Here is a 24,170-nt window from a genome sequence, read left to right as displayed (position 1 = left end):
AGAATGTGTCTTGGATTTACTTGGTAAATCCTGCTCTTCTGAGCTCACGGGAACTCTCCATAATGCCCTTTTTGTTGTGCATTCATGATTATTTGTGCTCATGACATTATCAGGGCAGTTACACTATTTGTGCCTGCAAATGTTTCATGGGGGGGGGGGGACATGCTGCCTCATTTCCAGTCCCTGCATGCCTTGCAACTCCCTGCTGAAATCCTGTAATATTTCATACCACAACTGTTCAGGTTTAAGTTTTTTATTATGCTGTGCCCCTCCGGACGGCAATAATGCAGAAGCACAGCAGAGCAGTTAATAAGGTGGAATGTTGAGTGGACAGTCCAGACGAAATCCGCCACCAATCCACTATTATCGTGTCGATGACAGGTTGCGGAATACACATGAATGCAGAATGAAAAGGACACCTGGAGGGTTTGGGATTGGACTCTGCATAGCCAAACCAACTGTTCAGGGAGTTCGTTCATTTTAAAAACATTTATACACTGCTCAATAAAAACCTTTAAGTGGTGTACAAAAAATGAAACATTCAAACTTCTGTTGTCTATGTTCCAGTAGGTAGCTTCTGTGTTAGATTACTGCAATGTGTTATGTGTGGTACAGCCTTTGAAGGTGACTTGGTGCAGAATTCAGTGGCCAAGTTGCTGGCAGCCCATTGGTTTCCAGGCCCAATTCAAAGTGCTGGTTTTGACCTATAAAGCCTCAAATGGCTCAGGACCCTAACACCTCATGGTCTGCCTCTCCCATTTTGAAACGACCCGGACCCTGTAATCATCATCATCTGACGCCAGGCAAAAAATATTTCTTTTTCACCAGGTCTTTGGCTCTTAATTACCCATGGGTGGAATGTTTTAATCCTGCCTTTGAAAAATAGGATTTTATTCGTTTTTCCTTTCAATGTATGTGTTTGTTTGTGTGTCATGTTGGGTTACCTTGGTTAAAAAGCAACCACTAAATGCATGGTTCATGGGGTCACGAAGAGTCGGACACACGACTAAACAACAACAACAAATGTATTAAATATATAATAAAACAGAGTGGAGAGACAACATAAAAACCAGTAAAACAGCATTATCAAATAGATTCGGCTCTGAGGGTGGGGGCAATCATTTGTAAAATGGGGAGGGAAGAGAGATCACCATCCTTTGCAACATGCTCATCAGCCCATTCCGCTAGGAGGCACTGACTCCGCATCAATAGAGGAGCCCTCGGCCCACGGGGGGTGAACTACATCTCCCACAAGCCTTTGCAAACGAAACGGACATAGATGGCTATAAATCCACACATAGCCTCGCCCGCCCCCTCTTTTAAAAGCTCTCAAGTCCTGCCTTTCCGCTTTTCTGATTAGTGAGTTTGGAAGGCGCAAGAGGTGTTTCTGGGCGCGGGATTGGCTGTTCCTGTGGCAACAAAGCGGCTTGGGGAAGGGAGGGGGCCAGGGGACCCGCCCCTCCATTGTGCTGCGAGTTTTTCTTGCCAAAAGCTTGGCTGGGGGAGTTAAAGAGAAGCGAGTTGAGATCGTAGCGCTTATATCTCAGCGCAGGCGGATTGCGCGCCCGCGCGCGCCTTCTTATTTTGCGCTTGAGGGGAATCCGGTGTCTTGCAAGGCGGGTGGAGGGATGCGAGAACACTGAAAGGGAGAAATACTTAAAATTTTGATAGCAGTAAAAAAGAGGGTATTCCGAAAATTAAAGGGGCGCGCGCACATCCCCTCTCCAAGCGCCGATCCTGCGCGCAATGTTTGCGCCCAAGCGGCGAGAGCTGCCTGGGAGCGCCGCGGCTTGCTGGCTGGGGACTTGTTGATGGAGCCGGCGGCCGGAGCTCAGAGGCTGGCCGGGACGGAAGAGCCCTTCCTGGGAGGGGGCACAGCAAAGCGGCGCCTGTGCGCAGGTAAAAAAAACAAAAAACCCCTGTGCGTCGGAGACAGGAGGGCGATGGGGTCCCCCGTCTTGAGCCCGGATCTAATAATGCGTGCGCTTTTTCCCTAGTCGCGAGAGGCTGCGGAATTGGTAGGAGCTGAAGCTTTTGTCCCCCCAACTGTTCAGGAGAGAGTTGCGGGGTTTGGTGGGTCGGCGATCCTACTCTTGCTTCCCCCTCCCAACTCCAGCGGGGCCGGGCAGGGGGTTGGGGAGGCGGATCCGGGAGAGCCAGGACGCCTGGGTTGTCTCCCCAGAGGGAGGGGAGTCTGGAACAGCAGTTTGGACCTGCACCTCTGCCGTCGCGCGCATAGGGGGAGAGAATCGCGATTTTCCAGGTCCAGCTTTTAAGCGAGGGAAGAGAAGTCTAGTGGTTTGAGGTGGAGAGTCGGGAACAGCCTCGGGGGCTCTGCTCGGAGGAGACGCTTGTCGCTAGGAAGTACCGTAAGAGCCTCCGCTTCCATCCCCGCCAGACTCCAGAAGAGGGAGAAGAACTGGGTGGTCTTGGAGAGCCGAGAGTCTGTTCTAGATCGGGGGGGGGGGGGATCCGTTTCAGACCAAGGGCCACATTCCCTTCGAGACAATCTTCCCGGGGCCACATGCATGTGATCGGCCTCCAAGTGGGCAGGCACGGTGAATGCACGGTTTCCTTTTGTGCAGAGGGTTTGGAGTTCAGGGGCAAATTCCACCCAGGTGGAAACAGAGCAGGACCAGGATGAGATGTTGCGCTGGGAGAGTCTCAAGGGCCAGACAGGTCTGGAGGGACATATTTGGCCCCTGGGTTTGATGCTCACCATCTGTGGCCTAGAAGGATTCTCAGGGTGCCTGGGTTCCCCTTCGGGCTCGAAGAGGTGGGGGCTGAGCAGGCAGGACTCCTGGGTTTTTCACACAGGAACAAGGCAATGTGGAAGTCTGCTGTGTTGTTATAAAAAAATGCGTCTTTCAGCTGGAAACTATGGGGGCGGGGGATCAAAGTGTGTAGAGCCACATATGGAGGTTCTCTAACTTATGAGACTGTAACCGACTGCAGGTCCCAGACTTCAACAGAAAGACGGTTAATTTCCACAACACCCCCTCCCCTTTGTTTAAAATATCCAGCCTGGTGAACAGTTTTTGGAACCTTTGGAAGTGGATCTGAAAGATGGTGCCTGGCTGTGGGCTTTGGATTCAAATTCATACGAAATATCCCAGGGCGCTTTCTTGCGTTTACGCTGGATCATCGTGAGCATATATCCCAGATGCAGCACTGGCTGTTTGTTCTTCCCCCAGACATTTATTGGGGACGGGAATGGAAGCCGATCTCCCTTTGCGATTGGGGGCTCAGGCTGGAGGAAGGCTGTTCGAACAATTCAGCAGGGGGGGGGGTTGGCAAATGGGAGCTTGGCTCACATATCATGATCGATACCGATTAGCATCAGTAATAACTATTTTAGCGCTTTTCTTCACACAAAAGCACAGTATCCTCCATCTCCCTGTCTGTTTTCCTTACGGAGCTGAGAGAAGTTCTTATTTTACTTTGAAAAGTGGAAATGTATTCATTAGAAAGCCGGTGTGTTTGAGAGGACTGCTGTTGTGTGTTTGGTCGCTTGGCAGTGGTGCCCAGATAGAGGGATCATCCAAAGGGGAGATGTGATGGGTTGGATTTTCCCACCTGGAACTGGGGTGCAATCTGTAGGAGATTTTGCTACTCTTGGTTTGCTCTTCTCATAAGTAACTGGAGCCAGAAACTTTTCCCTAGAAGACAGCGTAACTGAGGAACTCTAATTTTGGCATAAGTGTAATAGCCATCTCCTCTCTTTCCAGAAAATTGCTTCTTCCTCTCTCTAATTCCCCTGCTTTTAAATGTAGGTTGGCCATTTGTCAGAACAGAATCCTGAACTTGATGGGCCTTTTGGCCTGATCCAGCCACCATGCATAAAAGCTTTCTGAGATTGCCTTTCCATGCATCCCTGTCCAGTCCTGATTATTTGCTGGAGGAGGGGGAAATTGCACTGTCTTCCCTTTTGTGTTCTTTTAAAACATTTGTACCCCAGCTTTCCTTAAAGTCAAAGTAGCTAACAAAAAATATATAAAATGCACTCCAAAAAAGTCAGCCAAAAGCTCTGGAGCAGGCGAGTGGCTTTCATTACATCAGGGTGCTGAACTGCAGCTCTTTGTAATAGCGAACTCTCTGGTGGGCGGCAGGATAGTAACCTAAGCAGTGTCACCAAGAAACAAGATGGAGGAACAGCAGGATGAGGGAGAAACTAGGGTTGCCATATTTCAAACAGAAAAGTTGTTGAGCTCTTCTTCCTTTTTTTTGCCAAAGCTGTTGGGCAAGGTTGCTGAAAATATGCCATTTTTTGAAAGAAAAACCTGCAAAATGGGCACTGCCAACATGGGCTGCCATATGCCTGGATTTTCCCTGACGTCTGCCCAATTTTCCGACCAGATATGCCCGGGAAAATCCGGACGTATGGCAGCCCTAGGAGAAACCAAAATTTTGTAGACCAACAAAAACAGGGTATGGAGAATTAGGGGTAGAACTACCACCCCCAACCAGTCCAGCCTTTGTGGGAGTGGTTGTTATGGCCGCATGATTAGGTTGATTAATTAATTGGCTTTAAAAAAATTGATCAGCTGTAATAATGCCCTCAGTTAGTTGGAGAACCAATTATTATTTTTGCATGCTGGTGTGGTTGGAGTGACAGTCAAGGATGAGAATAGCTTGTCGTCAGCTATCTGCCGGGGCAGAAATCGTACTTAGCTTTGGCCAAATGGCTGCAGAAACGTCACCACACACAGTGAAGCCTATCTTTAATATTATCCTGAATATCTGGAGAGGCATTGGCCTGTCAAGTAGTTAAGAGTCTCTAAGGGAGACCTAAGTACTGATCCTCCAATTGGCCATTAAGCTTATGTGGTGACCCTGGGCTATTCATTTGTCCCAGCTTGTCCTACCCTACAGGGGTATTGTGAAGATAAAGTGTGGTGCCTTGAACTCTGCTGCTTGAGGGTTTCCTACAGGCATCTAGGTGACCACTATGAGAACAAAATGCTGGACTAGATGAGCCATTGGCCTCATCCAGCAGGCTCTTCTCATGTTCATTGGAGGAAATGTTAAATATTTTAAAAAAGAAATATACTTACTAAAACTGCAGACAGCAAGAACCATCTTAGAAAACGGATTTGTGTACCAGTTTGAGAGCAAGAATACTGAATGCCTCTTTTAAGACCTGCTGCAACATAGGTGCACATTGTTTTTAGAAAATGTATGCCTCCCCCAACACAAGATGGATTTTTCTCGTATAAAAGTGTGTGCAAGTTCAGTAGATTGATAGACTCGAAATTGAAATTGTACACACAGTAGCCTCTCGTCTGCTGTGGTGCAGTCCTGTACAGGCTCTTGCCTCGAGGCGCTTACAACCTAAACTTCATCAGTGTGGTGAGAAGGGAATGTGCAGCTTTGGCGTGGAGAAAAGAGGAATTCTGCAACCTGTGTAAATCATGAAAATTGGCACGCATCCCGTTAGCTCGCATAAATTCATTTCTGCTTCAGTAATCATGGGGAACGGCAGTGAGCTACAGGCACTGAAGTGCCAAGCCCGGTCATTGATCGTCTGGTTAGAAAGCGAGAAACAAAACAAACTGATGCCTAGATAATTTTATGTGTGTATATTTCACACAGCCTCTTTTAAAGACCACAAAGGCAGTGCCCTTGTATCCTGGTGCCCTGCTTTAGGCAGAGTAGAAAGAGACCCCTCACCCCCACCTGAGAATTTACAATGTATTGCCCGCATACTTTGAAGCCAATTTTTTCAGCCCATGAGGACTAGAAACTTGCTTTCGTTTTGAAGAGAGTGGGGCGGGGTGCACTAAGATTTGCAGGGTGCTGAACTGGGTGGAATCATGTTGTAAACTCTTCCAAAGGTGAATGTAGACACACTCGATGAGGAACTGTAACCTTTCTGGGATGCTAGGATAAAGACCCTGGCCCCCTAATATCGAGCAAGGATTGGCAAGCTGAGTGTTAGGTGTGGGTTAAAGGGCAGAGGAGCTGAGCTTTGCTATACAGCACCTGTTCTGCCTGCGGAACTGTACTCCACAGTAGCAGCAAGGGACCATGCTGCCTGTGTACCAGCTGAATGCCGGGATCCCAAAGCATAATTTTGGTTTGTCTGTAATTAATAATATGTGTTTATATTCCATTTTTCCAGTTCAATTCCTCTATGGGGTGTGTTCAGCCAGTGTTTGAAATTTGCCAGGCGCATTTTGCACCGTTAACACAGCTTAAGGAAACATTCAGTTCACATGAAAAGGGCAGGGCATGGTGTATGGCCAGTGAGGGGTGTGGCCTGGGGGTCCCAAGGGCCGAGCAGAGAGGCCTGGAGGGCCACATTGGGCTCTTCAGGTTCCTCCACCCCAATACAGAGAAAGGCACCTCTGTTTTGCCCCGGTGATATGAGGGAAGCCATGGCTGTTAAAGTGGTATAATAGAGCTTTTAAACGTATTGGTGTGGATGCGGCCTAGTTTTCTGGAACTGGCCCAGCCATGGCATTCTGAAGCCCAACCACCAGCAAAAATAAACCGATCTCCAAGACACTTTGTGCAGCAAAATAAATATCCTTTGGGGGGGGGGGGAGAATTCCGCCTCCTTTGTGAACTGGCATTTGTAGGCCTACACTTCCAGGGCCCCATCCTCCCAATTTAACCTTAATTGGCCTGCATGCCTTCAGTTTCGAGCCAACGCTTTTTAAAATAAAAATCAAATCGCAGCCTTCCCCAGAGCCCATCCATCAGCGAGTTTTGCACAGATCGTATCAGAAAGCGCGAAGTGGGCCAAACAACTCTTGAGCCTGTGTGAGTCGGAGTCTGCCTGGAGTTACTTGCTGGCCAAGACGTGTGTGTTTTTAATTTAGCAGAGTTGTGAAGATTTTAAAAGAGGAGGAGAGAGAATATTAGGGAGAGCATGACCGTTCCCCCTCCCCTCCCCTCTTTCCCAGGGTGTTTAAAACGCAGAAATAGATATGGGTGGGCTTTGGGCAGAATCTATAACATTCTGTCTGCTGGGAAGGTGGAAAGCGGAGGTTCCTTATGAGCAAGGTTGGAATAGGCAAATTACCTCTAGACCTCACTCCCCCCCCCAAAAAGGCAGGAGAGGGAGATGAGGCTAAGGAGATGGAGAGAGAGGAAAGCTAATGAGGGCTGAGGAAGGGAAGGAGGTAGAATAGGAGATTTTTGCGGAGTTCAGAGTTGAATCTGTCAGCCCATCAGCTTTCTTGCTTCTGTAAAAGGGAACAGGGAACTCTTTCTATGCTCAAGGACCATGTTACTTCTGGGCAACCTTCAAAAGTCCCTGTGACTGTGGTGAGCAGGGAAATTACCTGTGAATTTTACCTTTGCACACAGTAGACTAGTTTCTATACACAGTGACACACCCTTCTGTGTCCCCCTTTACAATCTAAGCTATTTCAAGGGATCGGGGAATGAGAGTCATTTTTTAAAAAAATAATTATTACATTTTCTGTTTTACAATTTCAAATGCTCATTTTACATCTTTAAGATATCAATGCCTTCCCTTCTTCTCTTTCCATGGTTCATTTTATAGATCTCAAATCCCTGCATATTTTGCAAAAACTATACCAGTCAGTATTCCATTATTGCATCCATCCATTATTGCATCCAACTTATTTACACTGTTGAATTTATCTTAATGCTGCCAGCGTTTTCAGCTGTACACAGTTATTTTCCATATATTCAATAAACGTTTCCCAACCTTCTTTAAACATTTATTCTTCTTGTTCTCTTATTCCATACGTTAAGTCTGAAAGTTGTACATATTCTGTCAACTTAAGTTGCCGTTCTTCTTCAGTTGGGACCTTGCTCGTTTTCCATTTTGGGGCTAACGAAACACGGGCCGCAGTAGTAGCATACATAAATAACCTTTTCTGACACCTGGGAATTTCAGTCTGAATTATCCCCAACAGAAAGAACTCTGGTTTTTTCGGTTCGCTGGGGACAAGAGTCATTCTTATGAAGGCCACGTTGTTTAATTCAGTAGGGAAGACTGGGGCAGGGGGACATACACAGGGCAGCACTCTTTGAAATTGCTGGAGGGCCATCATATAGGAGAAATGCAAAGGCTTGTTCTTTGCTGCTGGTATAGAAGCCCATGAGCTAGAATTGCAGAAGAGTAGATTTCGGTTGGGCATAACCTCTGGTCCGTAAGAGCAGATTGACAAGAACGAGTAAAAACAAGATTGAGGAGCCTGTGGCCCTCCAGATGTGATTGGCAGAGACCCTCATTTTTTTGGTTTCCAGGCATCTCTTGAAGACATTTCATCATTTTCATGTTTATTCCACTCCTTATTTTAATCCCCACAACGACCCTGTGAGGTAGGTTAGGCTTAGAGGCCATGACTGGCCCAAGGTGAGCTTCAAGGCTGAATGGCGATTTGATGGAAGACTCCTTTTATTTTATTTTTATTGGCCAGTCACAATTATTTTTACCACTTTGTGGCATTTTATTTATTGTATGTATCAATGTGCACCGCAGTACTGCATTGCATGAATACTTTTACTAAATAACCTTTTATTATGTACGTATAAACAAAGATAAACAAATCTGAATTAATTTCCCCTTTCTGGATCTTTTGCTCCGACAGGGTTTGGTCTATGCTGAGGTGCAGAGTTCGACAGAAAGCTCTGAAGTCTTGAGACTTCCCTGCCAGCTCGCTAAAGCGGCAGAAACTGGTGCTACTCCGAAGGGCTTTGTGGGGATGAGAAACGGCGTACAGGCTGCAAGGCTCCATCACCAAGTTCCCCGGGAATCGTCCGATGGTGTCTCCTGAGCTGCAAGGGGCAGCCTGACCCTCTCTTCTACCACCTCCTCCCTCAAACGAGCAGCTGGTCAGCTTGCCGGCTCGGCGTTTCGGCAAGTGGGCGGTTTTGGCGGTGCGAGGTGTCTGGTGGGGGCAGCTGTGCTATGAATTGGCGTTTATGGATTGTCCGCCTTGCCCTGGTCTGCAGCAGCTTCGCTGAAGGTGGGCAAAGGTTTTTTGTTGGTCTCTCTTTTGGAAGACGATGCTGGCGGTGCGCTAAGTCTTGCCAATAGGCTATGAAGGGCCGCTGACCCTGGGGAAATGTCATTCGAGGGGGCCGCAGCTGGTGGTGGGCGGAGCCAGAGCCCAGAGTGGGCGGGGTTTGTGGCTCTGAAGATTCTGTAGCCCAAAGGTGGAGCACCTCTGGCCCACGGCCCTCTCTGCCTCTCTGTCTGGCCCTTGGAAATCTCTCTAGGCTGCATTTATTCTCTAGCCCTGAGGTTCCCCATTCCTTGTTTTGGTTTTTTGTTTGTTTGTTTATTCCCTTGGAGACCACCCAAAATATGTCATGAAAACCTATGTTCCCTTACTTGCACCACAACTTACATTACAGTGATGGCCAAATTTGGCCCTCCAGCTGTTTTTGGACTACAATTCCCATCATCTCTGACCACTGGTCCTGTTAGCTAGGGATGATGGGAGTTGTAGTCCCAAAATATCTGGAGGCCCGAGTTTGCCTATGCCTGGACTAGAAACTTGGTCTTCATTATTTGTTTTATTCTGCCATGGAGTTATAGCACACGGACATCCTTGAATCATCCATTGTTTGCTTATAATGGGAACTTTAGGAGCCGAAAGAATTGGCAACTAGGCTGCACTTGTCGGTAGAAGGAGTCTACGAATGTAACTTTCTTGCAAACTCAAGTCTACATAGCCAGCCAAGTGTGTGGCACTCCTGTTTTTCCCTGGGATTTCTGCAACTTAACTTTCCGCCCGTTGAATTCCCTCTGCTCAATTAACAAGCTGCCTTTTCGCTACAGGGTGCCTTTCCGTGCAGCAATAATTCACAAATTAGTGTGGCCAACTTGCTTCCCAGCCCCATGATAGGTTGGCTTTTAGCAGGTGAAGCTTTTCTGCATTTGTGTGCTGAGGGAAAAAAAATACACTGCTTGAATTTCCACCTGCTGTTTGGAAAGGCACAGGAACACTATGGGGGGGGGGAGTAGCACACTTAATCTGGGGTGTGGCTCAAGAGTGCCACTTTTTTGGCAATAGAGCACGTTGGGTGAATGAGGGAAAGCGCAAAGAGCATAGCGTTATGGGCTTGATTTCCATATTCTTGCCTCCTAAGCCATACTCTAACCACAACTGCCAGCTGTGATGCAGGAGTGAGGAATCCTTACTCACAAATAAGCCCCTTACTTGCAAGTAGACCAATGACTGTCAGCCTGTGTGTGCATAGTGTGCCATCACGCTTTGGCCTGGACTCAAACCTGTTGCTCTTGAGGATTGAGGACCGGGGGGGGGGCTGCCTCGGCCTTGGGGGTGTCTGGTACCAGGTCAGGGCTAGGTGGGACAATATTCCTTCCAAACTACACAACGCCTGAGAGGCTGTTTGTTGTTCTTGTTCAGTTCTTTTTCACGCTGTTTCAGCCTCGCCTACATTGAACATGCCCACATTTAATTGAATACTAGAATTGGACTCCCGGCCCCATCCAGACAGAGGAAAGGCGCAAAGAGCTTCTCTTTAACCAAGTGTGGTGTTGGCCGATATAGGTGATTTCTCCCCTATTGGGGAGGGATCCTGGGTGTCATTGTGTGTTCCTGCCTCTCTTTTTTCCTTTTTGATGTGGCAGACATTTTGTGTGTGCGAAACCCCTCATGGCAGCCATTTTGTGACAGCAGGTTACTCAAAAATCCAGGTGTGTCCACAGGCCCCCAAAGGGATGCTGGCCTCTGGACTAGAACTTTTAAAACTTTTGGAGGCCTTTTTTTTCAAGGCTGCACAGAAAGCCTTTGTTTGCCTTTTTCGTAAACCGCTTTGAGGGTCCCCCCCCCTTACAATCAAGTGGCATATAAATTCCGTGGAATAAATAGAAAAAAATAAAATAAAATGTGCTTCTGACTTTACCACCAGCAGGTACCCGTGAAGCAGAGCCCCGTGCTGTGATTGGCCGGACGGGAGAGAGCGCCATTTTGGGCTGCGACCTACTGAAGCCAGACGAAGCGACTCCTCCCCTCTATGTTATTGAGTGGGTGCGTTTTGGCTTCCTCCTCCCCATCTTTATCAAATTCGGCCTATATTCCCCACGTGTGGATCCGGAGTACGTAGGTGAGTCGGCTCCACTGCCTACCCTTCCTTTTATTATTATTGACTATTAACTTTATACGCCACTTACATGACAAAATGGCTTCTAAGGGGTTTGCAAGTGGGGGGAAAAATCAATTATACAATCCATACATTAATTGAAATATGAATTTATTTATTTATCACATTTTCTGCCAAGGTGCCCAAGATAGGCTTACGAGTTTAAAATACTGTGCTAAAAGAAATCCTATGGAATGTAACATTGTGTATTCTTTAATATACGATAAAATAATTTCCACAAAACATTGAAAACACATGCAATGAAAATATGCAATAGAAAAGCCAGATTAAAAGCGTAACAATTAAAACAGTTAAAAACGATTACATCGGGAGCTTCAAGTTCAGAGGAATGCTTGCCTAAACAGGTGGGTCTTCAAGGGTTGGCAGCAAGCCAGTACTACTGACGGGGCCTCTCGTCTTTCAGTAGGGTGGGCATTCCATAGCACTGGTACCACCAGTTTAAAAGCCTGCTTCCATATTATCACAATCTGATAATAACTAACTAGGTTCTGTTTCCTCCTCCTCCTCCTCTCCAAAAAAGGAATAAAGTAAGGATGCAGAACTTCAGGTTCTCCAGATGTTGCTGAACTACAGCGCCCATCATCCCTGATCTCTGGCCATGCTGGCTGTGGCTGATGGGAGTTGGGGTCCAACAACATCTGGAGGGCGAGAGGCTCCCTACTCACAATGTACTGGGCTTTTTAAAAAAGCATCATTATTATTTATTAATTTATGACTCTGTTTTCACCTACGTCAAGGTGATTTTACAGAGGAAGTTTGTCCTGAAGAGATTTGTTGTCGCTTAGTCGTGTCCGACTCTTCGTGATCCCATGGACCAGAGCATGCCAGGCACTCCTGTCTCCCACTGCCCCCTGCAGGAGGAAGCTTTAGTAGGGTTTTATATTTTGATTGATAGGGAGGAAAGAAGAAGCCCAAAAAGGGAACAGAAGGAGGCAGGACCAGTCGGGGGATGGGGACCAGGACCTCAAATCTAGACGCTTGTTGGTTTTTTGGCATTTGATGAGTTTCTCATTTTGTGTTTGTGCACATCAAACCAAATTGTGGCACACATTTTCAGCCAGAGCTGCAAACGTGAACAGATAAGAAATGTGATCTGGTTGAAACAAAACCAAACAACCCATACATTTTTGTTAACTCATAAAATATTTTGTCATATGCTTAATAAAAAGGTAAATGACCTCTGGACAGTTAAGTCCAGTCAAAGGTGGCTATGGGGTGCGGCGCTTATCTCGCTTCAGGCCGAGGAAGCTGGCGTTTGTCCGCAATGCTCACACTCCCATTGGTCCAGGTGGGAGTTACCTGTAAGAAAATGAGGATGTAAGGAGAGGCTGGCCAGTGGCCCATCTCATCCAGCATCTTGATCTCACAGTGGCCAGCTTAGAGGCCTTTGGGGAAACCAAAAGCAGGAGCTGCTGAATGTAGCAGCCACTCTCAACCTGTACAGTGGTATCTTGGTTGTCGAACTTAATCCGTTACAGAACGAATTCGAAAACCAAGGCGTTGCTTCTGATTGGCTTCAGGAGCTTCCTGCACTCAATTGGAAGCTGCGTCGAACGTTCAGCTTCCCAAAAACGTTCGCAAACTGGAACACTCACTTCCGGGTTTGCGGCGGCGTTCGGTAGCCAAAACGTCCGAGTACCAAGGTGTTCGACAACCAAGGTGTGACTGTAGTTTTCAGCAGCTGGAATTCAGAGCTATGTTGCCTCTGACCGTGGAGGGAGGGCAAGCCATTGTAGCCAGCAGTCATGTCTCCCACATGCCATTGTTTAATCCTGCTGCTTTAAAGCCATCCAGGTTGGTGGTTGTCACAGCCTCCAGTGGGAGCGAAATCCTGTAGTTTAACTATGTGCCGTGTGAAGAAGTTCTATCTTTTGTCCTGGAATTTTGCAACATCCCGCTTCCTCGGGTGTCCTTGAGTTCCAGGGTTAGGAAAGAAAGGGTGAAAAATGTCCTCTATCATTTTCTTCCACACCGTGCACAATTCTATGGTGTGGAGCTAGTATGCGCCTAACGCAAGGTGCTCCGGAGGGACGCTTGGCTGGCCACACAGAGTGACAGGTGGGGTTCCCTTGTCATGAGTTACACACCCTACACTGTCTGATTTGATCAGAGACAGTGTGCAGATCCAACCAGCCCCCATCACCGTGGGCTGCAGAGATGTCTGCGCAACTGAGCCTGCAGTGGGGCGGGCGGACAGGGATGCTGGCTCCCCATGGGAAAGGGGCCTTGCATGCATCAATGGGTGCCTGCTGAAGCAAGGCAGGACATGCCCCAAGCAAAGTCTGCCCACCACCCATCCCTTTATTGACGGGCTGGTGGTGGAGAGTTGGGGGGATGAGGAGATGAAGGGCTGGGCGAGCTTTTGCTTCGCACCCCCTGGGCTTGGGAACAGGCATCGCTTCAATCCCTGGGTGCGAGAGAGACGGAGAAACTAGGAAGAGCTATTCGTATTGAAAAATGCTTGCAATTTCTGTGATTTGTTTCAGTGCATTTGCTTGGGTCTTTTGGGGTAAGGCATTGGCCTGGACAAATGCTTTGGGGGGGGGCATTAGGTGTTTGTTCTGGAGTATATACTGGCTGAGGGGCAAATTTGGCATGATGAGGCAGATCAATGCATTTAAAGATGCAGAATTGCCTGTGTGTGAGAGAGAGAGAGGAAGGAAGAAGGAAGGAAGGAAGGAAGGAAGGAAGGAAGGAAGGAAGGAAGGAAGGAAGGAAGGAGAAGAAGAGGAGGAGGAGGAGGAGTTTGGATTTGATATCCCGCTTTATCACTACCCTAAGGAGTCTCAAAGCGGCTAACATTCTCCTTTCCCTTCCTCCCCCACAACAAACACTCTATGAGGTGAGTGAGGCTGAGAGACTTCAAAGAAGTGTGACTAGCCCAAGGTCACCCAGCAGCTGCATGTGGAGGAGCGGAGACCCGAACCCGGTTCCCCAGATTACGAGTCTACCGCTCTTAACTTCTACACCACAGTGTAGAAGCAAGAAAGAAAGTTAGTTAGTTAGTCGCTGGACTACAAGTCCCATCATCTCCTGACCACTGGCTAGGGCTTATGGGAGTTGGGAGGCCTTGCAAAAAAAACCCAACTCAACAACTTTGGGAATTTTCTTTTTTTCTTTTTTAAGTCAACAATTTGTTTGAAATATGGCAACCCTAGAGTGAGGGGCCTAGCAGGCCATGGAGTCTTGCAGAACAGATATACCGTAACTACAGGTAGCCTAATGTGTTTATAATCATTTAATTGTATTACAACTTACTGAGCTGTACTACTTAACTGTACAATAACGTTGGGCATATTTTCATTGCATCTGCAAGTAAGAGGACTAGAGGCTTACTTTTTAATAGAAAACAAAAGTATTCAGGGAAGGAGCCTGGACTATCCTGAAGGGGGCCAGATGGGAAGGAATTGTATTTCATCTATCACAGCTTTTCCCAACCTGGTGCCCTTTTGAACTACAACTCCCTTAAGACCTGACCTGTTGTAATCCAAAACTTCTGGAGGGCGCCAGGTTGGGAAAGGTTACCTGTCACTTTCTCTCACATGAAAGAGCAGCCCAAGAATTAAACCTGGTGATTAGTTCACTGTTTAAAGCACTCTTATATCTCTTTTAAGAGTCATGGCTACTCTCAAAGAATGCTGGGAACTGTAGTTTGTTGCAGAGATATAAATCCCAGCACTCTTAAAGAACATTAAGCATTTGGGCTGTCCCTCAGTAAAGACTGGGAAGAGTGAAGCTGCTGGGCCAGTGAGGGACCCTCTTCAGTTCCTGAGGTCCTCAGTCAAGGGCCTGGCCTCACTGACCACTGCCACCACTCCTGGCACAACAGCTCAGCGGCAGAACACCTGCTTTGCATTCAGAAGGTCCCAGGTTCAATCCTCAGCCTCTCCACTTAAAAAAGGAGATGGGAAGTCTTTCCTCTGCCAGAGAGCCATTAACACAGGGGTAGGGAACCTCTGGGCCTCCAGATCTTCTCATAGAATTGTAGAGTTGGAAGGGGCATCTAGACCAACCCTCTGCAATGCAGGAATCTCTTGCCCAATGTGGGACTCGAACCCACGACCCTGAGATCAAGAGTCTCATGCTCTGCCTTGCTGAACTGCAGCTCCCATCAGCCCCGGCAAGCATGGCCTATGGCCAGGGGTAATGGGAGTCGCAGTTCAGCAACTGTTAATTTTATTGAAGGTACTTGTACCCTGCCATTTGTGGCAAAGCCCTCCCAAGGCAACTTACAAAAGACTAGCCTGACCTCCTATCAAAGCAGCTTCCGAACTCCCCCTAACCCCACAGACGGCGATTATATGAGCAACCGGTGCCCTGCAATGCTCCCGCGAGGGGCTGCAGAGCAAGAGAGGATGCCAGCAAGGAGACGGAAGGAGCGGCTCTGTTGATGGGCTGGGAAAGAGAAGGGGCTGGGGCCTGGGCCTGCACAAAGGCCCTTTGCTTGGTGGGGGCAAAGAGGTCAGATGGATGCTGCTCGCAGGCCCCTTTGTTTCTTTCTAATCCCCTAATCCTGCCTTGAAGCCTTGGCTGCTTGGCAGCTCCTGCTGGGTGGGGAAGCTGGGATGGAGTGAGAGATGGAGCAGGGGGTTGGGGGTCTCTCTGGGAATGGAAAGCAAGCCCGAGGGGGAGGTGTGTGTGTGTGTGTGTGTGTGTGTTTGTACACATGCATGCATCCTGTCTACCCATAAGCATCTCTGCCCAACCACACCAATGTTGTTTTGGGAGCTTTAGGTAGAATCAGTCGTCCTGTCTCCCAATCCAGTTTAGCATTTTTGGTCTGGCAACAGCTCTTGCCTCTGTCTGGAGATGTCAGGGATTGAACCTGGTAGTTCCTGTCTGACGTGGCTCTCCTTTTAAAAATAACAACTCCTACGGATCTGAATCGAGGGCTGATTTTAGTCAACCCAACTATTGGTCCACCTCGCTCAGTTTTGTCTACACTGACTTGGCTGCAGCCCTCCAGGGTCTCCTTCAACCTTGAACCTGTAATCTTTTATGCACAATGCACGAGCTCTACCACTGATTGGTGGCCCTTCCCTGATGTGTGTCACCTGCACAATGTGAGCTGTGTGCTGTGATTTGCACACAGAAGGTGCCAAGTGCAATCTCTGGAGAGAATGTCTTCCCCACCACCCTGCTATGTGATCCTTTTAAGTGAAGGTTCCAGGGATAGAACCTGTGTTCTTCTGCATGGAAAGCAATGTGCTCTAAGACTGCACTGTGGCCCTTCGGATCTCAGCTGCTTTTGTGCAGCACCTGCTTCATTCCAAAGGCTCTGAAAAGCTCTGCTTTCAAAAGAGCAAGGTGCTAGTCCTCAAGATACTTTTTAAAATGAATTAAAAACCCACTGTATCTTGCAGGCTTCATTCATTATTTGTCCAGCCAAAAGAAGCCTTGATATTTGTGTGTGTGTGTGTGTGTGAGAGAGAGAAAGCAACTATGGATTTACTGAACTGTGTTTGTGTATTATCTGAACAATGCTATTTCATGGGACTCTTAAGTGTCACCCTGCTTCACTCCAAAACTGGGGGGGGGGGACACCTAATGCTTTAAGTTTAAAATTTACTTTTAAAAACTCATAATTTTTGGTATGCTATGGGCTAGCAACTCCCATAGCTGCCAAGTTATCCCCTTTTTTAAGGGATTTTCCCTTATGCTGAATAGGCTTCCTCGCGAGAAAAGGGAAAACTTGGCAGCTATGGCAACTCCCTCCCCCCTTAAGCATAGTTTTTCGGCATTGTTTTAGTTGATAGGTTCCAAAGGGTCATTGGAGCACAGGGCGTGGATCATTGTGTGTCTCTGTGTGTGTGTGTGTGTGTGTGTGTACGCAAAAGTGTGTTCTGCCTTTTGCATGCTGCAATGTTCAGCCTCCTTGCTGGTGGGTCATTCCAAGGTTGTTCTCAGGGAGGGGATTTTCAGCCTAGCTATTAATTGGCGGCACTGGGGATTTGGAGATGGGGCTGCATCAGCAGCAGCCGTGGCGTAGGAGGGGGATGTTCTCCTATTGGGTATTTAAAGTGGGCCACTGGCAGATTCCCCTGGGAAGCCCGTCATCCTTAATAAAAGTGGCTGCGTGGGCCACAGGATCTTCTGCTCTTTAATTAGAAGAAGGGAGCGATATCTTGTGCTGGCTGGGAGAGTGTTATAATTATTACATATCAATAAGGTTTCTTACCTCAACTTCACCGTAAGGTCTCAAAGTGGGTGGCAACAATAATCTACGAGAAAAACAAGTATAGGTAAGATGGAACAGAATGGTGTAAATTCAGCAGAAGAGGTGGGTCCCTAGAAACAAAATCCCTTTAACTGTCAAAGGCCAGGGTGAAGGTGCTGGAAGTTCTTCTATTAGGAGGGCGTTCCGCAATTTAGGGGCTGCCACAGAGGAAGCCCATATTATCATGGAATCATACAGTTGGAAGGAACCCTGAGGGTCATGTTGCGCAACCCCATGCAATTCAGGAATATACAGCTGTCCCTTATGGGGATCAAACCTTGGTGTTATCAGCTATCCAGCTGCTATCCTCTCCAGGTCCTCCATCCCCTGCACTTCTGAAGGTGGCAGATCTTCCAGCCTGGGCATTGAGGTCCAGCTCCAAAGGCCTTCTGGGGGTTCCCTCACTGCAAGATGTGAAGCTACAGGGAAGCAGGCAGAGGGTCTTCTCGGCAGTGGCGCCCGCCCTGTGGAATGTCCTCCCATCAGATGTTGAGGAGATAAAACGATTATTTGACTTTCTGTAGACACCTGAAAGCAGACCTGTTTAGAGAAGTTTTTAACGGTTGATGTTTTATTGTGCTTTTAACCCTTTGTTGGGGAGCTGCCCAGAGTGGCTGGGGCAACCCAGTCAGATGGGCGGCATATAAATAACATTATTATTATTATTATTAACACAAGTGGTGGCTGATGCCTATTGAGGCAGGCAGAGCAGGAGCCCCACGGTAGTTGGAGACAGGGCCAATGGCAAGCAGAGCCAACTGGTCCTAGTTTTCCCACTTACTGGGCCCTGTAGTTGCAACCCTGAGACTAAGGAGGAAGAAGCTGGCAGGCAGTGCCAAGCCCTGGACTTGGATGCAAAGGCAGGCAGGTGGAGACTGCCTAGGAGCAGAATGAGGCCAGTGGGGCAGATTACCATATGGGAACTAATGGACCCATCTCCACTGATTAACATGTGATTTAGCGCTTTTGAACACCAATAAGTGAGCACCTTGGATTGCATATGTAAAGACTCCTGGTGGGGAGTGAAGTGGGGAGAATTCTTTTGTGTTCCTGTCATCCTCGTCCCCCAAAATACCTTCATTAAAAACACTTCAGGCAAAAGTAAGCCAGGGTGCACAACTGATAATACGTATATAGTCCAAGGCTGGGCTGACCCCTGGGGCTCGAGGAAGAAAAGGCCTGGCCTCCTCCTGGTTTGCAAGCCAGTGGCCAAGTTTAAACATTTGCCTAACAGATACCTCCAGATCGCAACAATTGCTGTAGTTAGCTTTTCTATACAGTGCAGGTTCCTGGCGCTTATGCGATCTCAGCAGATAGTTAAGTCCTTTGCTTTTAAAGAAGAAGGAACGTAGAGAAGGACTGGAAATGAGGAAACTGCCTAAGAAGCCGACACCATCAACATCATAAAATTATTACTTATACCCAACCCATCTGATTGGAGACTGATAGATAATGCTGCCAGTGGCTGCTAGCCACAAGGGGTGTGTTTTACTCCAGTGTTGGAGACAGTGTGTCCCTGAATGCCAGTTGCTGGGAATCAGAAAAAATGAGTTTGTGCTTAGGTTCCGTTTGTGGGCTTCCCAGAGACATATTATTGGCCACTGTAAGAACAGGATGCGGCCACTGGCCTGAGGCATTTCAAGATGGCCACCATTTCAAGATGGCTTTGTGGGCCTGGCACAGCTATATCATCCGTTAGAATCTCCATTCCTTCCTTTCTGCAGTGCCAGGGGGGTCATAAACCCCTGCTCTATTGGTCAAAAGACACTTAAAACTGTTAACGTCCAGACCCACCCGCACCCAACTTGAGACAGCATCTCGGAGGGTTCACCCTGTGTGTGGAGTGTGGGGGCGATCCTTCAATCTCTCCCAAACGCCCTTTTCCCAAAAGCCACCAGGGCCTGTGGTGTGTGAAGCTCAGGGGGCGGGATGGTGTTCTGGACAGTTCCCATGGCAGCGGGTTGTCCGTCTTCAGCACTCCCTCGTGGTTTGGGGTTGGGCTTGGAGCTAAAGGAGAGGCCCACGGCTGGGGTTTGCAAGAGTGAAAGAGGCTGGTGGGTCGGCTGAGTGGAACAGCAGCCCCTTTATCTCTCTCTCTCTCCCCTCTCTCCCTTGTTTTCTCTTTTCTTTTTCCTTTTGAACTGTCAAGGTCAGCCAAAAGGATTTCAAACTGTGTTGCCATGGTTCCCAGGTGGTCCTTTGCAGAAGCCTGAGGAGTCTGTTGGCAAGAGAGGCCCTGGGAGGCCTTGAGCCAGCATTGAACATGTATAGCTGCCGCATTAAAAAAAAGTTTATTATTGTTTACCGTACACACACACACACTCACTCACTCACTCACAGAGTGCCCTCATAAAATATCAATGTGGTGTACAGCAATGTTGAAAGAAAACAATCATTAAAATGGTGGTGAAGTGAGATGAAGAATGGTGTGGATAATTTTTCCCCTGCTCTCTCTCATAACATTAGAACTTGCAGTGGTCACAGTAAAGTTGATTGGTAACAAATGCAGAACAGGGGGGGGGGGGAGACAGTTCCATAAGTTTAACTTACGGAACTCTCTGCCACAAGATGGGGTGATGGCTGCTGGCTTAGATGGCTTTATAAGTGGATTAGGCAAATGGCAGGAGGAGTTGGATATGGTGGTGGGCTCTCTTTCATTGGAGGTTTTTAAAAAAGAAGTTGGATGGCCATCTTTCAGGGTTTATTGAGCTGTGATTCCTGCATTGCAGGGGGTTGGACTAGAGGACCCTTGGGTACCTTCCAACTCTACAAAACTCCCAGTCTCCTAGGGCAGACGTGTCCAACCGGTCGACCGTGATCGACAGGTAAATCCTCAGGGTGATCCTGGTAGATCGTGCGTGATTGTGGTCGATCACGGGATGAAATAAAGTGGGCAAGGAATGTCACCACCCCCTGTCCCCCGGTGCTACGTCCATAGCAGCAGCAAGAGAAACTTGGCCAGGCAGCAATTGCAAGTAAGCGTAACGCGTGCGAGCAGCAGCAGAGGGCAGGCTGGTGATCGATGTTTGGCATTCCCCCCAAAAAAGCTTAAGAACCCTGCCCCCCAAAAGCTCAACAACTCTGGGCAACCCTCCCCACAAAAAGCTCAACAACTCTACTCAATCTCCCTCTGCTTCCACCCACCCCACGCACGCTCCTCCTCCCTCCAATGACAATGGGTAGATCACTGCAAGCTTTTTTTACACTGGGAGTAGATCACAGTCTCTTGGGAGTTGGATGTGCCTGTCCTAGGGGGATACCCTAGGCTGGATTCAAGTAAATAGCTGTGCTATTGGGAATAGTCACAATGAGTCGAGCTAAAGCAATGAGGGCTTCCCACCCTCTTGTGCCGTGCCCCAAATCAGCTCTGGAGATTGGTGGAAGAACCCCCAGAACGGGGCAGGGTAGGGGAGAGAAGATCATTCTGCCTGGCAAGCAGAAATCTTTGTTTCCTTAGCTCAGCGTTGAGTTCCACCCTCTGATTTCCATTTGAGTACAGTAATATGTTTGCTACTGCTGGGGCACTTGACTTGGGATTGGCCCTACCTCAGATTGTAAAACCCGTTTAATAAGTTCATTTGAAGGGCAGGAAATTAGTTTCGGTTGGGATGGGCTGCAATTCTGAACACGGCAAACTGCCCACAAGCTCACATCCTGGTTTGGAACAGCCACCCCCACCCCAGTGGCAGACGCTCGCTGTGGTAGAATGGCCTGTCGTCACTCTGAACCACAGGTGCGAGGAATCTCACTCCCCTGGTTAAAAGACGTCCCTGCAGGTAGAAAGCGAGCATAGCAAGGAGCAGGCAGGGCTAGAATCTTGGGAATATTTGCAAACATCAATCCCATCTTGTCTAGCATCTTTTCTTCAAAGCAGCCAAACTAGATGCCTATGGCACCTGAGTGCAGTTTCATGCTGCCTCCAACAGTGGAGGGAGAACATAGCCACTATGGCTAAAGGCCTTGTCCTCTATGAATTTGTCTAAAGCTTTCCGAGTTGGTGACTGTCAATGCATCTTGTGGGAACGAGTTTTGCTAAGCGCCGTGTGAAGAAGTACCTCCTGTTGTCTGTCCTGAATCTTCCAGCTTCATACAGGCCTTTCCCACAGCCCTAGGAGCACCGTTCAACATAGACGCATGCACACACATGCAAATAGCGCGGTCAAGGTTACTACTGGTCTGCATTTCTTTCACACTGTGTTTATCTTCAGAGAGCAAATGGAGAGCTTTTGAAATCCAGACTTTCTCTCTTGTTTACTTTCTTCCTGTTGGAGGTTGTAATTACGGGTGGGGTTGGGTCCATGGTCTTCTTTTTATGGGTGGCAATATTGACAGTCGTGGCTTTATGGCAGTGAGGCTGGCCGGCCTATTTGTTTATGCCATGTGAAGCAACCTAGAGATCTCCTGACTCCACCATCCCCCACCCTTTTCCCTGCAGGCTCCAGGTTTTGGGAGAGTCTTGGGTAAGGGGCCCCCAGTGGGCGCACCTGGCTGCTGCCATTGGAGATAACTAGGCATTGGCCAGGCAAAGATCTGAGCTTCTCTCTGCCTTTTCTCAGACTGCTTTATTGAGAACTTCAGTCTGTCCCTGCTGCTTGGTAGGGTCAATGGAAAAATTTGATTCAGTTCTCATCCAAAGGCAAGCTTAACCTAATTAGCACTTCCCGAAACATAGCCATCCTTTTGAAATCTGCCCTTCTCTGAATTTTGCAGTGCAATTCTTCAACCAAGTAACGTGTGGGGAAATGTGTATGCTAGGGTGAACTGTCCGTGAAAATGTGTATGTGAGTGAAAATGGCATGCAAAGATGCATTATATAAGAGGAAGCAGCTTTGCAAAAATGTGCACATTAATATACACAAAGTTGTGTATATGAGGAGACATCCACACTATAAATGCTGCTGGATCTTCATGAGCACTTAAAAAAAAATCACAAACTGGTGTGTAAATGTGAGAACTGAACTTAGGACGAAGAATAAAAGCTAGTGAGGGACTGCTATTGACAGGTTTGCCCATCCAAATATCATTAAATTTGTCCATGGCAAGTCTACGTTTTTGTACACGACTTGTTCATGTGATGCCAGATTCTACATATCTTCTATCCATTCATTAAAAGGAGCCCCATTTTTATTCTTCCAGTTCTTCAATACCAGTCTTTTTGCCATAGTTAAGAGCATGGAGATTCCATTCATATTGTCCCTTTGTTGGGTGTATAATTCAGAAGGATATTTTCCTATGCAAATGTAAGATTTCCCCCCCATATAGTTGTGTTGATCCCTCTGCTAAAAATTTGCCCATATAGGACATTGTAAGAACATATGTTTGAAAGACGCATTGTCCCTATTACGTCTCCAGCAGTTAGATGTCTTAGATAGCCCAGATAGAAGGAGTGTACCGTTCTTCGGTCAAGGGTATACGATAGCTGCACTCCTCTGCTAGAACCTCCAAACAAGCGCAATCTGTTGTAATACTAAGGTCAGATTATTTGTCCATCTAGCTCATTGCTGTCTGCTTTGACTGACAGCAGTTCTCCAGCGTCTCGGGCAGCAACAGGTCTTTCCCATCACAGCAATGTGGAGTCTCTGATCTGTGAATGCCAGTTGTGGAGCAGGTAAAGATGCTATTGAGCCAAAAAGTGGTTTGCAGGAAGCACTTATCAGCTTCTTTTCACATTCCTGTGTTTTGGAGATGATTCAGCGTGTTGAATGAGGCCTTGGGACATGGGTGCTTCTCCAGACAACCTGGTTTGCTTGCACAAAGCTTATGTTGTGGTTAGGCTACATCCTGCCTTTATTGAGCATTCACTCTGATCTGTTTGCAGGGAGGTTATATGCCAATGAGCATTTTCCTGCATTCACCCATATGTCTTCCTGGTACAGTGGTAACTCTACTTACGAATAACTCTACTTACGAATGTTTCTACTTACGAACGGAGCTCTATCCGCCATCTTGGATGCTGTTTAGATAGGATTTTTTCTACTTACGAATTTTTAGATAGTATTGCTTCGACTTACGAATTTTTGCTCCCAATGCATTCCTATGGGATTCGACTTACAATTTTTTTTCGACTTACGAATGTGCGTTCGGAACGCATTAAATTCGTAAGTAGAGTTACCACTGTAGTTGTTAGTCACCCTACACTTTTCAGTGCATTTCCCCATCACTTTCCAAACTGCAGAAAGTCAGCTCTGGTTGTCAATTTGCTGCTGGGTGAAATTCAGGGGTATTGTGTTAACAACTTGGCCCCAAAATGCCTGATTCCTTATGGACCATCTCGGTTGCCGAGGTCTTTGGATGGGGCACTTTTTGTGGTCCCACATACCCCTGAATTTCAGATGTCATTTACCAGAGGGCAAGTCTTTAGTGTGGCAGACCCTTACCCCCACCCCCTTGTGGAACACCTTGGCAATAGTGGTTCAGCAGGAATCATCCTTGCTTGCTTTTAGACATCTTAGGCAGAACCTGAGATCCTTTGCCAACCAGCGTTGTTCTTTTAATTGTTTTCACTGTGCTTTTCTGTTCTGTACCGCATTGTGATATTTGATATGACAGCGTGGTTTGTATCTACATAAAGGGAAGTAAATTAAAAAAAGTCTGTTTCTTTGTTGAAAGTCGATTTGTTGCATCAAGGCAACAGAAGGCTTCGATCCACTTTAATTGCACAAAGCTACATTTCTCAGTGTGCACTCAAATCCTTTCCACAAAATGCTGGCCGTCTAGAGGTACCTGAACTCTGGACTTGGCTTGATGGGGTCAGAGCTGTCCTGATCTGAGCTCAGCGATGCTGTGTGGTGTGAATGTGGAGCTGATGGGAGAAGCTTGCTTTGCAGTCTGAGGCCTG

General features: G+C 47.5%; 1 protein-coding gene across 5 annotated transcripts in view; it reads left to right on the top strand.

Moving 5' to 3' along the window:
• Positions 1–1,368: 1,368 nt before the first annotated feature.
• IGSF9 (immunoglobulin superfamily member 9) overlaps positions 1,369–24,170 on the top strand; it is a 70,479-nt gene continuing 47,677 nt past the window's right edge. For 2 of the 5 annotated variants that reach the window (XM_035098174.2, XM_060269954.1), the window contains exons 1-3: positions 1,369–1,899; positions 8,571–8,948; positions 10,864–11,058. In XM_035098174.2, coding sequence (XP_034954065.2) covers positions 8,891–8,948; positions 10,864–11,058 — 253 coding nt within the window. In that variant the 5' untranslated portion in view covers positions 1,369–1,899; positions 8,571–8,890. Of the gene's footprint in view, positions 1,900–1,926; positions 2,680–8,570; positions 8,949–10,863; positions 11,059–24,170 lie in introns of those variants that run through there. The other 3 variants (XM_035098177.2, XM_035098176.2, XM_035098175.2) reach the window with 3 other exon arrangements.

Source organism: Zootoca vivipara, chromosome 17 (assembly GCF_963506605.1).
Source record: "Zootoca vivipara chromosome 17, rZooViv1.1, whole genome shotgun sequence".
NCBI lineage: Eukaryota > Metazoa > Chordata > Lepidosauria > Squamata > Lacertidae > Zootoca > Zootoca vivipara.
Note: the sequence above shows the minus strand (reverse complement) of the source record. Positions and strands in the feature narration are given on the sequence as shown.